Raw genomic sequence first — 19,122 nt, 5'->3', positions numbered from 1 at the left:
TAAGGAGTAAATAAGGCCAAAATTTACTCCTAAGCAGTAGTAGGAGTAAAGTTAGAGAGTAAGATGAGTTCTTTGGTTTCTACGTGTTAAATATCGAATTCTATGGATTACCTGGACTACGAAGAATATATGGAGATGGAGGAAGAAGTAGACATCCCAAGAATGAGAGTTTTAGTGGAGAGAAGAGACTTATTTGCAATGTACAGTGACAATGATTTCAAAGAGCGTTTTGGGTTGCTTAAGGAATCTTTTGAGCGGCTGCTTGATATGTTGGAGTCGTTACTGCAGCATAATTCTGACAGGAACCGTGCTTTGTCTCCTAGGCTGCAACTACTTTGTAGATTGCGAATCCTTCGCACTTATACTTATCAAATCTTAGCAGGGGATCTCTTTTTAACATACATCGTAATACTGTTGGAAGAGCTTTTAACAGTGTGATAGACAGTTCAATTGCCTTAAAGCCACTGTGTGTGTGTCCACGCCACAGAACAAATATATATATATATATATATATATATATATATATATATATATAGTGGCGGATTCAAGGGGGAAGCTATAGGGTCTATAGCCCCCTTTGACGCTCAGGTTTACACTGGATAAAATGGGCTTCAATCCTGATTTACACTGAATAAAACGGCAAACTATGGTTTAGCCCCTCCCTTGATCATATCCTGGATACGCCACTATATATATATATATATATATATATATATATATATATATATATATATATATAGGGGTCATGGATTGTGTACCTATATCCATACTTTGTCCTTTTGGAGCACAAGCAGAACTATACAGAAATTGCAAGAATTTCTTTTTTATCAATACACAAATCATCTCTGATGCCAATATGAAGATTTTGAACGTGGTAAGCCATTGGCTGAGTTCCGCGCATGATGCAGGCATTTGAGACAATAGTAGAATTCCTCCAGAATTGGAAAATGAACAATATAATGGGTTGCTTGTTGGAGATAGGAGTCATAAAATGTTTGGAGGGAGCATATCCACTATGTTTCGACCTCAGACAGGAGCCGTAGGGCGCTACAATAAAACCCATGTTGTTACAAGATGTGTAATAGAACGTACATTCGGTGTTTGGAAGAACCGTTTACAAATTCTCACTAAAACAATCAGATATAAACAAAACATGTGTGGGAATGTTATTGAGGATACTGCATTTCTGCACAACTTTGGAACAGAAGTAGGTGTGTTTCACCCTGATGCTGTGCAGTGTTTCTTTCAGAAAAAATATTCCGGAGGGAACACTAGTATTCGAAGGGGATCATATTATTTTTACATTGTACTATTCTATTTATTATTATATTATTTATTATTATATTATTTTCGTCTTCTCCCGGAGAAAACTGTCAGAGCTTCCAAGGGGCAAACCCCCAAACAAAAACATGTCGAGAAGAAACACTGGTGTTGTGGATGTGAATGGCATGAACCAATATACATTTCAGCCAGAAGCAGATGCTGCAGGACAAGCTGTCAGAAAAATTATACCTAATTTGCTAGTAAAATAATAAATTAGTATAAATACTTTTCTTTCTTAATTATACATAAATAAGGCACTGGATCGTCACTACTGCAGTGAAATGTTACCCATTTTATTTATGTATAATTTTAGTTATGTTTCTCTCTTTTTCTTTCTTTTCTTTCTGTCTTCTTTATTTTGCAATTAAGGGATTAAGATTTTCATTTTATTTCTTTCTTCAGTACACAGAGTTATACAATAAAGATGTTTTGGTTATTTCTAAGAAAAATAAAATGTCTACTTTTATAACTTTGATGATACAAATAAATATTAGAACGTGGTAATTAGAAAAATTAAATGTACTGATGCTTAAACACAAATATTATGTCATGTGAAAAACAAGAACATATTAACCATTCGAAAATATATCAAGCAAACAGAATATGTTTCATACATATAAAATATATTCACATTCACTTATAAAAAACATAAATTTCACATGGAGCACATTGCCTGAAGAATCGGAACCTAAAGTCTGCTCCGTTTCGTTCATGAATTCGTTCTTATTCATAACTTCCATTTTAAGGTTATGGTCTTCCACGATGTCTCTTTGTCTTTCAATTAACAACAGTTTTGTACTATATTCCTCTTGTATTAAACGCATTTTTAACGAATGAAGCTCGTTTCCTTTTTCCAACAACTTGCTGTTCTTCACTACAACCGATTGTTCTCTGCCTTTTTTCATGGGCACTTCTTCGGATAAGCTTCAGCTCCCAATAGGAAACGAAATGTACGTGCCAGCAGTGGGCAGAAATGGCTTACTTCTTTAGTAAAAAGGCGTTACTACTTTAGTTACAACTAAAGAAGTAAATAGAAATTGAGCTCTCCAACAGTTACTAATAGAGTATATTACTACGGAAGTAATTTACTAAAATAGTCCAGACTAAAGAAGTAAGGGTTACTACAAGAGTAATTTACACTAGTTTGGTGCTCGCCACCCGGACGTTTGAGTGCTGGTACGTTGCGAACGTAGAGTAGGCAAACAAGGAAGGAAACAGGACATAGGAATTGAGTAAAATACATCAGGAAAGAGTACGCAATATGATAAGTAAGATGACAATGAAATCAAATGCAGCTTTTAAGTGTTGGTCAATTTTATTATCCTTGCTGCATATAGCGCACAAACAGTTGTCGGTTCATCACATGAGTTCTATACACTTAAGCCAGTACAATTACAATAACGTACAATATCCACATGCATATCGTTACTTATCCAAGTTATGTAATTAGCACTCATCTTTCAGATATGAATCATCCATCATTGTACATAATTAACATTTATTTAATATACTTCATCGTATCCATTACATACGTGACTATTTAATTCAATTAAAATCATCATATCATCATTAATACATTAACTACATTAGCTTCGTCGTATAAAAACAAAAGGGTGATCATTTTGTTAGAGGAGACAAGTAAATCATTTGGTATGAAATACATGGTATGTAATAACCTATTAAAAATTAGATATGTTCTTGGATATGTACAGGCATCTGTTGGCTCTTTTGTGATGAATTTAGTAATATATCTTATTCTTCCTGATGTGAAATATGTAATATATATATATATATATATATATATATATATATATATATATATATATATATATATATATATATATATATAAACAGGAGAGAAGACAATCCAGTTACGGATTAAACCACTACGACAAATTAATGTTTTCTTCTCTTGATCAACACTACTACCTATATATAAAGTTATTTACAAGATCTTATAAAATAGGGGATCTGCCTATATGTATCTTCATCCTATTACATTAATGAAGCTAAAAGACAACCGAGCATCGGCAAGTCTGATTGGCTACTCTCGTTTTCGCCATCGTCTGATTGGCTACTTTCGTCTCCGCCATGATTGTTGGCTCAAAACATTGCGATCTTATTGGACGGAGTGGGCAGAGTAGGGGTGATGAAACTGTGACGTATAGCTTCAAGTTTTTGTTGTAAGAGCAGATCCTCTATTTTATAAGAACCTTTTTTTATTTATGTTATATCCACTAATTGTAAAACCAAACAGAAATCTTAATTTAACAGAGGAAAAAGAAGATAACTGGCTATAATTTCTCGGCCATTAACGCCAATACACCGGTGGCGCAGATTAATTATAACCCAACATTAACTTATATAACAAAATAACAGAAATAATGGCATGAATGCAATATTAACAATAACTAATATGCCCTTGCAAATGGTAAATGTAAACAATAAGGGCACATACAAAGAAAAATAATTCTATACTGTAATGGAGACTAAACGGGTCCATTACAATCGTTTAAGTCCATTCACAAGTAATATTTTCGTTTTGACACTACATTTCTATCTGTTTACTCAGGATCTCTCCGAGCAACACAAACTAACCACTATGTCATAAATCTGAAATCACTTTCAAGTAACAATGTGGTCAAGGGAAATTCAGAATTCCGTATGTTGACTCACCTTATCAGATAATTCAACGTAAGTAGCGAACTTTTTTATATCAGGAATGGAAACGTATCTTAGGAAGTCGCATAAGAAAGGAAGGTTACACCATAATTATTTTGTTAAGGAAATAAGGAATATGAAAGTTATTTATTTATGACGAGGAAGTAATAATGGGAGGAAGACATGTTTTTAACTTTACAACTAATGAATTATACGAGGAACACTTACCTATTCAGCTAGCTGAATATTTGCTATTAATCCTATCTGTCTAAGTCTACTTAAGGATACTTACCTGATCATATAGTCCAACGACGATCATATAGTCATTTCCTAGCAGCAAATATCCTTCTGAAGACACCATCTTGAAGACCTGAAAAAATTATATTATTTACGATAATGATCCTTAATGACATGTTCAAAATATTTGTATACGTAAGTCTTTTTATTTGTGTTAATTACATTTTTACAGCTATTTAAATGTAATCATGAAATTGTTTTCTGATTCCTGTAAAATTTTGCTTATCAACAATACTGTATAGCTATCATATTTGTCAAATGCCTAACTCGGGTTTGACAACATTTGATCTCAAGAATTTGGTAAATTTTGATAACTCAGATGCATGCAATTATTTCCAAAACGAAGTTTTGGTGGGGACCAGGATCGAGTTGATGCAATCTCGCGGAGACTTCACGAATTTCTTCGAGAGTGGCCGAATGACACCCTGCTTCAACTTAGACGCTTGTGACCTTACCATCGAATTTGCGGGAGAAGTACAAGCGAGTGGCTGCAGGACTCGACTTTGGCTTTACTTAATTAACCCCGGAAATCTACTTCGGAAAATTGAATCTATAACCTTTCCGGATCCTGGCTTTTTGGGCTATTTTTTAGACTTTCAGTCAAGCAGCTACTGTATCGTCACTATTTATCCTAGAATCATGGTTCATACCTCATTCTCTTCAGAATAGAGCTGGCTTTCAAATGGTACCACCTGCATGCTCATACCATATACCAGAAGCGGGGAAAAAATGTCAAAGTGAAAGTTTCGGAGGGAAAAATTTTTTTCTCGAACTTTGGTCCCCCCTGGACCCCCCCCTGTGTGAACGTAGCCATTTAAAAAAAACTGAGAAATAGTACTTGGTATACTGAACGTGTGTGCCAAATTTCAAGTTTCTATCTTGAATAGTAAGGGAGGGAGAAATTTTATCAAAATTTCCCACAATGCCCCAAATTACCACAAAACACTATGATCTCAGGGAAAAAAAAATCCTGAGACATCCCTAATTACCCTAGGGTCATGTGTCGCCCATATTCTCTTCTGAATAGAACTGCCTTTCAGGCGGTTCCATTCACATGTCTCCATCATGTATCTAAGCCGGGAAATTCCAGAAAAAAGGGATTTATTGATCTAAAAATCCCTTTTTTCAACTTTTAGCCCCTCTGGACCCCCCTGTTTTAACGCAGAAATCTGAAAAAAATCCGTTAAATACCACTTGGTGGACTGAATGTTTGTGCACAATTTCAATCTTCTAGGTGCAAAAATAGACCCGCCAGAAAAAAATCAGAAATTTCCCCATGTTACCCTATACAGAAGTATATTTTGAAAAAAAAATCACTGAGACGTCCCTAATTACCCTAGAATAATAATTCGACCGTCATTCTCTTCAGAATGGAACTGCCTTTCAGACGGTATGACTCACGTGTCTCCATCATGTATGTGAGGCGGGAAAATCCAGAAAACGGGATTGTTTGGTCTAAAAATCCCTTTTTTCAGTTTTTTCCCCCTCTGGACCCCCTCTGTTTTAATGCAGAGATCTGAAAAATCTGATAAATACTACTAGGTAGACTGAATGTTTGTGCACAATTTCAATCTTCTAGGTGCAAAAGTAAGCCCGCCCAAAAAAATATACCCACCATGTCCCATTTTTCCCTATATAGAAGTATATTTTTCAAAAAAATCCCTGAGACGTCCCTAATTACCCTAGGACAATGATTCGACCGTCATTCTCTTCAGAATGGAACTGCCTTTTAAACGGTATGACTCAAGTGTCCCCATCATGTATGTGAGGCGGGAAAATGACGAAAAACGGGATTTTGGGGGTAAAAATATCCCTTTTTCACCCCTTTGCCCCTCTGGTTCCCCCCTGTTTTATCACTTACATCGGAACAAAAAATCTGGTAAATACTACTCGGTGGACTGAATGTTAGTGCAAAATTTCAATCTTCTACGTAGAAAAATAAGCCCGCCAAAAAATATTGAACATACGCTTAGAAAATGAGAAAAGAAATTTTTGACTTATGACGTCATCACCTCCAATGTCAGGAAGCAGGACGGTCTGAAACCATACGTAATGTATTTTACAAGGCCTCTGGACTTGGAAAACAAAAAAAAAAAAAAAACGGACGAAAAAGCTCAAATAGAAGAGAAATAACGCAATGTACCATGAAAAATGCGTATGGTACAAATTGTACCATAGGATCCCGAAGGGGATAATTATGCAAATAAAATGACGCGTAATACTGCTGCTCGCATTAATAACTGCGTACAGAAAGATTTAAGAGATTCTGGCTTTCTGACTTTGGAATTAGGACTACTTCAGGTGGCTCACGTCAATATTTACGTATTTTCTGGACAATGCAATCATACAACAAATGCAATTAGCTAAAATGCTCGTTCCTTGCACTGGTAGAATAGGTCTATGGAAAGTATTTGAACCCCTGCCCCTCTTAGGATACGCATGGGGGATGAATTTAAGCTTAAACGGCATCGGGAGTGTCAGTATTCATCTTAGTGAGTCCCGAAAACTATAAGTTGAACACTAATATTGGTCATATTCGATCACTTTGAGCTACTCCCACTTCACACTTGAACCATCAAACCAATGAGGAAGAAATTTGGACTTAAACGGCAGTGTTGCTAATCATCTTAGACACCGAAATTTGTGGGTTGGACACTAATATCGAAGTCATCCCCTTTCCATTACCATTCCTCTTGCCATATTGATGGGAATGAACTTTTGATTTGAATAGCATCGGGAAGTTTCATCTCACAGACCTCGATAGATTTATGGGCTTTCGGCATCTAAGGCCATTTAGCCCTTCACGTTTTGGGGGGATGACGTCCCTCGACGAGCACACAATCCGGGGAAAGGGAAGGAAGGAAGCGGCCTGGGACCTATAAGTTAGGTACCACCCCGACATTTGCCTGGTGTGAATGAGGAAAACCCAGGAAAACCTCATTCAGGGTGGCTGGCCTGAAAAAGCGTTTTACACTTTTTCGACCGAATGGCCCCACCGGGAATAGAACCCGGGACCGCTCGCACCGAAGGCGAGAGCGTTAGCGATTACGCTACGCGGGGCCACTTCACAGACCTCGAAAACAATGGATTGAACACTAATATAATTTGTTTTCTATTATTTTTACATATTATCATGTCATCTCCTCCCCTCTACTACTTACTTGTAGAAAGTGAGCTAAAAGAAACTGAGTTAGTCCAGAGTGCACTCGTGTATTAAAAACATTGAAATTTGGTGCAGCGGCCTGGGAAGAGTGGCTACTAAACATCGTTACATTGATCTTTACTTGTATAGATGTATACAACTATCCAATGTTTCTTCGTATATACAATAGCGTATCTGTTGATGTAAAATGGGAAGTTTAACTCTGGATCATTGGTTTACTAGAGTACGTTTGTTTTTACTTGGCACGCTTCCCGCCAAAAAGATGGATCTGTCTGCAACACGTTGTTGCCACGCCACGGTTAAGTTCAGAGTTACAATACGTCACGAAACACAGCAAAACGCCACACCATTCACAAATCACTGTAACACACTTGTTGATGTGTGGCAACTAAGCATTTCAAATACCTGCCAAACAGCAATGAGTTTTTTGAGTTTGAGCTTGAGCTTGAGCAACTATAAAGTTTTTTCTTCTTCTAGCACGGTCGACGGTGACATCCTCAGTGACATTGTCAGTGTAGTTTGCAGTAATAGACAACATGGAAATTTAATATTTCATACTTTGTGTTGTCGACAATAAGACAGGAGGTGAGATGATAAAACGTTATTTCTCGTCTCGCCTCGTTAATTTTCTAGGAGTCATTTCTCATCTCGACTTAATTCTCGGATTTTTTTCTAATCTCTTTTCGTAAATTTATGTAATATATATATATATATATATATATATATATATATATATATATATATATATATATATATATATATATATATATATATATGCCTTGTTTTCTTTTTCTTCCTTAATTTCACCTCGAAACTACCAGAATTCTTCCGGATCACGACAGTTGCACGAATTTTGTGAATTAACATTTCAACCATATTTATTATTGCAGAGTATATTGTGTAATGACTTACTTATCTTTAAATAATGATAGATGTTCTTCATTGCGTTCGTATAATCACTTAAGCTGTTTATACTTTTTATACTATAAAGCGTATAATATCATTAAATCAGTCTTTTGTGTGACCTTATGTAGCGTAGTCGCTAACGCTCTCGTCTTTGGTGCCGGGTTCGATTCCCGGTGGAAACACTCGGTGGAAAAAAGTGTAAAAGCTTTTCCAGGTCAGTCATTCTGAGTGAGGTTTTCCTGGGTTTTCCTCATTCACACCAGAAAAATGTCGCAATAGTACCTAACATACATGTTGCAGACTGCTTCCTCCCTTCCCTTTCCTCGGATAGTGTGATCGGCGATGGACGTCGTCCCTCATAGATGACGGCCTAACATTGGCATAGATGCCAAAAGCCTAGAAATCCCATTTCTAATCCTAAATCAGTGTTTGGAATCTAAGAATTAGGTGAGATAGTTTTGTCCACGAGAATCATGAAATTTCTCGTTTCGTCTTGATTCGCATCCCAAAAACCAGACGAGAATAGTCTTGATTTCGTTTTGTCTCGAATTTAGAAAACGTACTTCTGTCGTTTCCAAGAAGAAACGAGAACTTCTTTTCTTGTGGGTAACATAATTCATCCACAAAAGTGCTTTCTAAAGCCATGCTGAAGCAAAGGTTAAAGTATGTATATAGGTCTTATTTTCCAGATAATGAAATATGTGTTATTATTCGTTCTAAAAGATAACTATATGAATACATGACAAAGAATGGACTAATAAATATTAAAATAAAATTTCAATGTTCAAATATAGTTTTGAGGAGAAATTTCCAAAGAATATAAAGATAAAATTAATCTTAATGAATAAGAGAAAATTAGTAATTAGAGAAGTAGTCCATTGTACATTTGTTTTCTTTTGAAAATTTCAATTCTCTCTTCCAATGCAAATTTGATTCTTGGCATTTTATATCCCAACATTTTAGTTTCATCTGTGCCGATTGAATGCTTCTTATGTATTACATCTTTTTAAAAATTCATGTATTGCATAAGATTAGAAAAATTTTCAATCATATATTTTAAACAGTACACAAAGTTGCATTAATCAAGTTCCTAAGGTGATCATATTTGCAATAAATAGAGCATTGTTTTGTACAAATCTGTACTCTGATACAATGGTATTAATCCAAAAGTTAACCCATTCCCAATGTGCTTGATTTATATTGCCATTGAAAAGTGTCACCCGAAAATTCATTTCTATGTAGTAATAACTAACTAACTAACCAACCCTATGGCCTATGGAACCCGAAGGTTCAATGCCGCGTTCACAAAAGCTCTCCACTGACTTCTATCCTTAGCCAATTGGATCCAGTTTCTACTTTGTATTCCTATCTCTGCGAGATCCATCTTAATATTATCCTCCCATCTGCGCATAGGTCTTCCTAATGGTCGTTTTCCGAATGGTCTATATAGTAATTTCAAAGGATTTATCGTCTTTCCATTTCACTCTAGTTTAATGAATCTATCAACAGTTACTAGTTCCTTTGCTCAATATAACCCTTCCTTATTGGTCAAGTGGCTAGCGCACTTGTCTCGGTGCAAGATTTTTCCCAAGAAAGCACCCAATGGTTCAGACTCAACTCTAAACTTAGGTATCGTCCTATAGCCTCACTGGTGTCAAAGAACATAAATAAAAATCAATTAATACTACTATTCAAGTATTAAAATTATACAAGATATGTTCCGAGAGTTCATGAACCTGCAGCACAAATTCTAAGTAAGTTAGTCTGCACTCGTTGCACGAGAAAATAATGTGTTGCGTGCTTTGTTAATTAAGTATACACATACGCAGTTTCCTTTGTTTGCTCGCTATGAATGTCAAACTGTAGTGTGTTACAATGGACGATAAGAATGATCTACCGTTAATTACCAGACAAAAGGCCGATATCGAATATATGATGTCACGCAAAAATGACCGGAACGTTTGAGATAATTAAACAAGCATACGGTGGAGAAACAACTGGTAGATCGACCGTATTCAAGCGGTAGAAGAATTTTAAGAAAGGCCAACGGAATGTGTAGGATGAGGTGAGAAGTTGGCGAAGAAAGAAAATGAAATGAAATATTTCAGTTTAATACTCAACGGGGACTATGGCCTTTAGGCTAAAGGAAATAAATCAGTAAGGCAAGCGAATAATGATGAAAGAAATGGTGGAATGAGGTAATGTAAGAAAAGGGCAGTACCCCCGAGAAATCTCACAGACACGATGTTGTCCAGCACAAATTTACTTGATCGGGGACACAAACAGGGACTGTACGTACCAGAGGTAAACGTTGTGCCATTGAGCTACCGCATTCTCCATCAGCAAGCAATGAGAATATTGTAAAATTAGTAACAGTATTGAAGGAAGTCAAACGTTTATCGATTCAAGAATTGACAACTAAGCAAAATATTGATGTAGCAAGATGTCGCGAAATTATTAAGGAACATATGAAAGTTTCTCGTGTTTTTGCGAGATGAATGTCGCGTTCACTGACGAGTGAGTGAAGAGCGGAAGATTTGTTGCGTCAATGTTGCCAGGCATTACTTCAACGAGTGGAACAATATCCTCAATTCTTCAAAATAATAGTCACCACTGACAAGTCCTAGATCAGACATTATGATCCCGAATGAAAGCAGTAGTCCGAAGTTTGGAAACACAGTGACTCACCGCTTCCAAACAAAATGGGTTTCTGGTTCCAAAAGAACTTAATGAACAGTACTGCAGCACTGAGTACTACGTAATCAAAGTGAAAATAGAGATTATTGTGCTATTGTTTTGCAAGTGCATTAAAAGTGAGCAATTTGCCAACAAAAATGAATTGCATTTGCCAAGCTATGGTAAGTTTGCAAATATTAGGTGGACAGTCTCTAGACTACCTTGCACTTCGGCATTCTGGACTTTTACAACACTTAAGAAGGACTTAACCGAAAGAAGTTCATTATGACCAGGACATGGAAGCAACCGCATCCACTATGTTACACTAATCCTCAGGAAATTGTCTTCACTATGTGTGCTTCGAAAATTACTGTACCGCTTGAAAAAGTATATAGAGTGTGAAGAACGCTATTTCCAAAGAAAATCCATACATACCCTCCTATTGACTCGGACTCCGAATTGTGATCTCAGTCCACGAACTTTCTGAATATCGCTCGTACTTTCTACAATGTAAGATGTTCGACTTCCATTTACTGTCTGTCTTACTCACTTTACAACAATAATGATGAGAAATTGTGTAAAATTTTATTTTAAAATTCATAAATTAAAGTTACATATGTTTTGATATGGATAATATAATGTACGACTATAAAATACTTTGTAGTTAATATTAAATCCTAGTTAAATTATATTGCTCAATAAATTCTCTTTTCAGCGCTGTCTACGACTGTAATGTTTCCTCCGTATGCAAGTTTCTCTGTATGTTCACCATGAACGACATTGATGTCATGAAAAACACCAATGCACAGCACCTAAGTAAAACAACCAAATAGAGTTCCGAGTTTCATTTAAAGATTTATTTAACGAATTCCTTGAAGTAACATTAAACTGTAGAAGTTCAAGTTTAAAATTAAATGCTTATCGATACCTTCGCGACGAATATGTAAATTCACATTTAGAAACTAAGAATGCTTTTGAAGCAAAATAAACAAAGGATACTGGAAACAAACACATTAATTAAATACGCACAAAGTATATTCTCGAAAGAATTTATTTTCGGAATTTTCGTATATTCTATATTTTGGCTGCAGGGAAGCAAACTGGACCCAAACTGATTTTCATATATTTTTTAAATTAGACCACGAAGAGAGAGACGACAAAGACGAACCTTGAGGAACTCAAGGGTGTAAAACGATAGGATGAGGATGTATATGCCAGACGTTCTGTTAAGAAGGAATTGATCAAGTGTATATAGGAAATAGCTAATATATAAGGTCCTTGCGGCAAATAAGGCCCGGATGGAAATGAGGCCCAGTGCAAAATTTCCTATATACAAGATATTTCGGGGAAATCTGGCAATGTCGCAAGTAGCGTTTACTCACACAATGCCTGCTTACGAGAGCTCGTCTTCCTGTCCCTGATTAGATGGCACGCTGGCAATATTAAATCATCGAGAAGCCAGTTTCCATTTGTTGATATAATTTAAGGAGGCAAGATAAATTCATCTTTTGTGTGTAGAATAAAGCTGAAGCAAATATCTTGTATATTTGTGATGATCATAGTGCTTAATATTTGGGATAGTAGTAACTTCGTTTTAGTCCGAAACATGTTTGTAAATAATGATTTATAAATTGACGAGTACAGGTCGGTAAATAAGGCCCACCGAAAATCTACTGGCCATCATTACCCCACAAAACATGTATATACATTGTTAAATACTTAGAAACTGGCAACTTGAATGTATGTTAGTTTGCTATTCTTTCTTGACCAATGCCAGCCTCTGTAGTAGGGCGGTCTATCATGTTCGCACCTAGTTGTTCACCCAGATTCGAGTACGCAGATTCGAGTTCTACATTGGTGTCTTTCATAATCTAAATCTCTAATTATAATGCATGGGAATGGCTCATACCACTGTTTTTGGGTATATTCTAAGCACATTTTGGTGCGGTTCTGAGCGTTCGAGGTATCGTAATATCGTTCATTATGCGAAAAAGGATCGGTGACATGCGAAGCTGTAAACGGTGTGGCGTATGGATATATGACAAATGCTTTGTCTTGGTCGACGCCGATGATGAGGAATTCGTTTACTACAAGTATTACCAAGTGTAAACATTTTTGGAAGTTATTGTGAAATCTGTTTTCAAGTGTGACTTGTTTATTATATGTCCAAGTTTATTCTTTCAAATTCAGTTAGTTGCCACAACTTAACTAACGATTGCGTAACACATGGAAAATTACCTATATCCTTATTATTTCATATCCATATTGTTACTAAATGTCCTTTTATTATTAGTATTTAAAGTGCTGTAAAAATATTAGATGTTAATTTAGTTCCAGTGTCTTTCAGATCGTAAAATTTTACTTTGCAAATAGTGAGCCTCATTTACCTACTGTATGGGTAATAAGGCCATTTTATATGTTTCTCTTTCAATAAGTTTTTCATACAGTTAGCTCAATGTTTAAATTAAAGTGAATATACCATAAGATAGACAAAACATTGACAAATAAAATGCATATCTATCAATTTATGTCTATTACGTTATAAGTATTTGCGTAATGAAGCATTTTTTCTTAGGTGGGCCTTATTTGCCGCAAGTGCCTTATTAATGTAGTTTGTAAGTAAGCACAAGATGACAAACTTTGTCAAATACTTTTTCAATATCAAACGTGACTAGACAATAAGAAAAACCGCGGTTATATTGGTTATAAACGGCCGTCGTAAGACAGGATAACTGATCTAGGGTACTGAAATGAGGCCGGCAACCAGCTTGATGTATAGGCAGAAGATTGTAACTTCGGATATGATCATGAAGTCGGCGAACAACAATCCATTCTAAGATTGTACAGAGGCGAAGAAACGGGAGAACCCCGAGAAAACCCATGCAGACGGTGTTTGTCCACCACAAAGTTCACTTGGTGCGAGCTGGGATCAAACTAGGGAGAGCAAACTGGGATCAAACTAAGCACCAGAGATGAACGCTCTACCGCTGAGCTACCGCGGCCCCCAAATAATAATATCTTCAGGAGTAAATTAGGTTAATGAAGTCGGATAATAAAAAATTCCTTCAAATTCATATTCTTCGTGATCTAATATACAAAACATGAAAATCAGGTGGGATCCCTGGTCACTTTATGTTCGGATATCTAGAGTTCCGAAAGTCGGATCTTTAAAATTCCTTCAGATTCGTATTCCTCGTGGTTTAATTTACAGAATAGGCCTATATGAAAATCAGTTTGTGTCCATCTTGCTTCCCTGCAGCCTATATTTTAATGGATTCCTCATTAATCTAAACAATCCAATGAAAGGCCCATTAAAGTTTGTTCAATAATATCAAAAATGATCTCAAACATCACCTATACGTATTACCTGATTTAGGAGAAGGCTCAAGTTCAAGTGTGAGGTTCGCTGTAATAAGTATGTCTTATCAAGCTGGAGTGACGAGATAGAGATACAACTTAAACAAGAACTAATTTTATGGCACTATTACCCATGTTTTAACATTAATGCGCAATGCGCTTTGACAATAGATACAAGATACTTTAGGTTCCATATTGCCACTAAGTACCCTGAGAAACATATACAAAGAAGCAAGACAGTTCAGTTATATGTTTCATGATTCTTTTAAAGTTTTGCCGTTCTGCAACAATTTAATTCTTTCAATTTCAAAATTCAATTGTTGATTTAGACATTTGTATATGTCGCAATTATATAAAAAAATGTCGATTGTTTGAAATATTATTTGTTGTTTGTAACAAATAAAGTTCAGTACATTCATTCTTTATTTCATACTTGTTGCTTGACAATATATGAGTCCTCCATTTCCAAACAATCCAAGAAAATTTGATTTTGAGATATTGGCACCATTGGATCAATGATATTGATAGCTTTGGTATGATATATGGTTTATAGTTTTAAAAAAATCCAATAAGCGGTGTAAATTATGTTCAAATGTGGAAAATGTTGTCATACAGTTACAAACTGGCTCTTGTTCACGTCCAACAAACCAAAATGGCGGAGGAAAATAATTTATCTTTACAAGCACAAACGGCTTCAATTTCAAAGCGACTTTCCTTCACAAGTCACAGGTTGATTCCGGTAAGTTAAAAATGTATTGTTTTCTCATAACACGGCAGATTCTAAGGACAGCATCTTACATCCTAACCAAGTAAGGACAGGTAATATCAGACTACTGCTTCAACTACATTAAGGAACGGATATTCCTTCCTTGAAATTCTATATGGATATCAAATGTGACGATACCCTTAGAGAGGAAGAAGCAGCAGTAAATCATTATGCCGGAAGAAGAATGGAGTAATTTTGATACACAGCATACGTACAACGAGATGATGGTTCACACACATAATCATCTTTAGAAACTGTTGTTTACCATGCAAACAAGCTTTGATCAGGCGATCTTTCTTAAAGTATAGTTTCGTGAAGTTTTAAGAGAAGTTGTCATTTACTTTTAATAATATTATCACCTGCTTTGAAGAATGTTTCAAACCAGTCATTGTTTATTTATAGGTCGTTCTATGTCAGACATTACTATAACAATTGTTTATAGCTATCACTTTTATCCTGTATCCATTATAATAAACAAATAATTACATTACATTATTATATCACTTTCGTCTCCGAAACGCCTTATCTCCATGACAAAATGGCTTCGTACGGTTGCAAAAGGTATCTTGTCCTTTAAATAGTTCCGAAACGAGTCTTGTCCAAATTACTTTTTAATATCTCCTTCAAATTATTAAATAGAGTTTGTTCAAATTTTAAGCAAACATTTATTTGCTCCTGATCAATAATTCTGAAAAAAAAAACATATTAGTGAAAAATTTACGCTCCAGGACGTTTCCTTAGATTTCTGGAATATTTGGTTTCGTGGACAAGATGCCGTTTGGAAATGAACGACTCATATGTTATTAAGCTTTCATTAACTTCAATTTCCTGAACTAAGTTCTGAAGGAAATATGTACTTTAGTCGTCACGTTTTGTAACGTTCATTGAAATGAAAAAAAAGTAAATAATTTTGATTTCAGAAATATACATCATATCATCGTATTTAATGTTGAGTGCAGCACACATTTTTCTATTGTTTTATTGTGAAACTAAAAACCAGAAAGTTTAAAAGCTTTTGATCTCAACTTTAAATTTACTGTACGCAAATCCAAGGGAGAGCTTTCAATTTGTGAAACCAGTTAGTGATCTTTGATTACTAAAATCGATTTAAAGTTAGCAGGCAAAAAGGAACATAATTAACGATTTGAAATTAGGAAGTTCTACTCATGAGCCAGAAATGACTTTTTCCATATTTTGATGGATTATGATAATACAACTGTCTTCATAATAAGCATTTACATCTGTGGTACAAGTTGATAGTGAAAGCAAATCCTCGATTGTTTAGGATTGGAAAGAAAAGTAAAAATATAAAAGAAACTAGTAGTGTAGTGACAGAAAAGTAAGAAACGCAATTAGATATAAGTAAATTTTTTGTTAGGTTTTAACTTAAAAATTGTTGACCATATATTTCTTGCATTATATCATATTGCAAACTTTCAATATTATATTCCTTGAAACTACCACATCCGTCATATATATATATATATATATATATATATATATATATACTTTAATGAAATAAAACTATATTGTTTTGTCATACATTTGGCTGATTTAACTCCACTTTTATAAATTTTAAGGAGTAAAGACAATGAAAAATACTAAAAATGAAGAAAGTAAACCAGGCAGTATCTATGAAATGCCATTCAATAAACTAATGTCCTTTTGCTTATAACCAGAAATTCAGGTATGCGGTTTATGATCTTATAATTGTTAGACACTTAAATTTACACATTATATAAAGGGATTTGAAAACAATTTATTTAAGTTCATACAATAGTTTTAAATATACAGGGTTCAGCAAAAAGACCTCCTCCCGTATTTGGAGAGGGCGCTGTGTGAGTTGTGGTGATATGGCGGCGGAGGCGGATATCGATCCATAGCAGTATACGTGCCATATTCAGTAGTCGCAATGGCGCGATGCGGTAAGCGTCGTGCGTTTGTTGTAGAGGAGATTGTAGGATGAACACTCTCACATCTGTCAGATTTTCCGGTTGTTACAGTTCAAGGCCGGCCAAGCGATTTTTCTCAGTGCAGAGTCTGTTGCTCTAATGGATGATACCCAAATTGGAATATATATTTTTTATCCGGAACAGAATCATGTCGGCCAAGTCCAAATCGAATGGGAAATGTCACCTAAGTAGTAATCACAGAACCACCATTACGAATGTACTCCTCCACAACAAACGTACGATGCTTACCGCGCCATGCCATTGCGACTACTGAGAATGGCACGCATATCGCTATTGATCGATACCTCCTCTGCCGCCATATCTCCACCGCAACTTACACAGCGCCTTCTTCAAATTTGAGAGGTATTTTTGCTGGGCCCTATACTATCCGTCTCACTTTCCACTTTTTTATATTCATTGTCTTAGAGCCATTCAATATATATTTTTTAAATGGAAACAATCTTAGCGAAGAGATTTAATTTTATACATCTCAAGTTTAATACATACTACAATAAAACACAACACAAATTTGTTGCATCAGTACAGTTACTGAAGATGTCGAAAGTGGTTGCAGTGAGCGGTCAGATACGTATCACAGTGGCGAGCAGTTGCTTGAGCAACGTAGATTAGTTAGTGTGTTTTTTGAAATTGCTGAATATGCGCCTATAATTTCTTCACAATGGCCCCTTCGCGTAAACAGTTATAAGTGATACACATTCTTTAAGTCCCTCAAAGATAAAAGTCCATCTTCAAATTTGAAATGCCATTTTTTAAACCGGACTCTCGTTCCTCAAATATCAAGCATGCATCGACCATTTTGTTTCACTATTATACGTCATAGGTCACATGTTACAGTCATGAGACTACCAACATCTATTAAGGAAACACCACACTACATATTGTCATGATAACAATTCAATTTCAAGACCAACATGCAGATATCACTTATTAAATTGTGTATTGATTTCTTTAACGGATTATGAAGGTTAATTTTATTCTTTTAATTTCCTATTATAAAATTCATTAAATTGATTTATTTCAACTTTTCTCTTTTACAGGACGAAATTTAGCCCTTACAGGAGAGGATGTCTTCAGTCGATGGGCCAAGAAACGACGAAGGAATTCTTTTTACAAAAACATGGGATCTTTTTGCTGTCTTTGCAAACCCAACTATTTGTGAGTGTTTTTTATTGTTATATTCATCATCATACGACTCCAGAAGACATAACACCAAAAAAGCATTATTTTGACCTTAATTATATTTTTTTCTTAAAAACAAATAAATAATATCAAACACTTTTACTTGTTCAAGAAGAATTTTTTGGCTAAAGCGATATTGTGATTTAAATTAGTTCTTTTGTGAGTGTGAATTCATTAGCACCTATTTTTATTCCTAAATATTCCTAAAATATTAGGAATATGCGTACTTCACATCAACACAGAGACAATCATAAATATCTTATAGTTATATAGCTTCCATTACGTCTTAATACTTAATAATAATAATAATAATATGCGTCGATTATAAATTTTTGACTGTACAGTCAAAGAAATGAAATAACTGTGTACCGTTTTCGTTTTTTTTTAAATAAACAGCAAACAACGTAAAAGTGTACTGTAAATCGTTATCTTTTAACGTGTGACAATTCACTTTTATAATAGATAACGATTATTATCTTCTTTGTTATATTATGTACATATACCAAACAAAAGAAACAACTATGATTGTATACAGCATGTGAGAGATATGGAATAAGTTGCTAGTAAAGTAATTTAACTGTAAGATTAATAAATTTATATCAACAAATAAAAAGTGTTGGAAAGTGATATTGAGAGAATAGCTAATAAAATGTGATTTAATTTTTATAGCTTGTCTGAAATGAATAGCAATGAATTGTATTGTGCAATGTAGAGGCATTGTAACTACAAAAAGAAAATAGACTACCCATATACGGTTCCCTTCGCTTATTCTTACTTGACAAACGATGATCCTATGCCCTTTGGCATTTTGGAAGAAACTG

General features: G+C 35.1%; 1 protein-coding gene across 1 annotated transcript in view; it reads left to right on the top strand.

The window, feature by feature from the left end:
• Positions 1 to 18,399, top strand: part of dcma (decima) — a 640,978-nt gene extending 622,579 nt beyond the window's left edge. The window contains exon 5 of the mRNA XM_081749850.1: positions 18,160 to 18,399. Within this exon, the coding sequence (XP_081605976.1) occupies positions 18,160 to 18,281 (122 nt within the window). The 3' untranslated portion in view covers positions 18,282 to 18,399. The remainder of the gene's footprint in view (positions 1 to 18,159) is intronic.
• The last annotated feature ends 723 nt before the right edge of the window (positions 18,400 to 19,122 follow it).

Source organism: Thermobia domestica, chromosome 2 (genome assembly GCF_964235325.1).
Source record: "Thermobia domestica chromosome 2, izTheDome1.hap1.1, whole genome shotgun sequence".
Taxonomy (NCBI): Eukaryota; Metazoa; Arthropoda; class Insecta; order Zygentoma; family Lepismatidae; genus Thermobia; species Thermobia domestica.
This window is presented reverse-complemented; position numbering and strand designations above follow the sequence as displayed.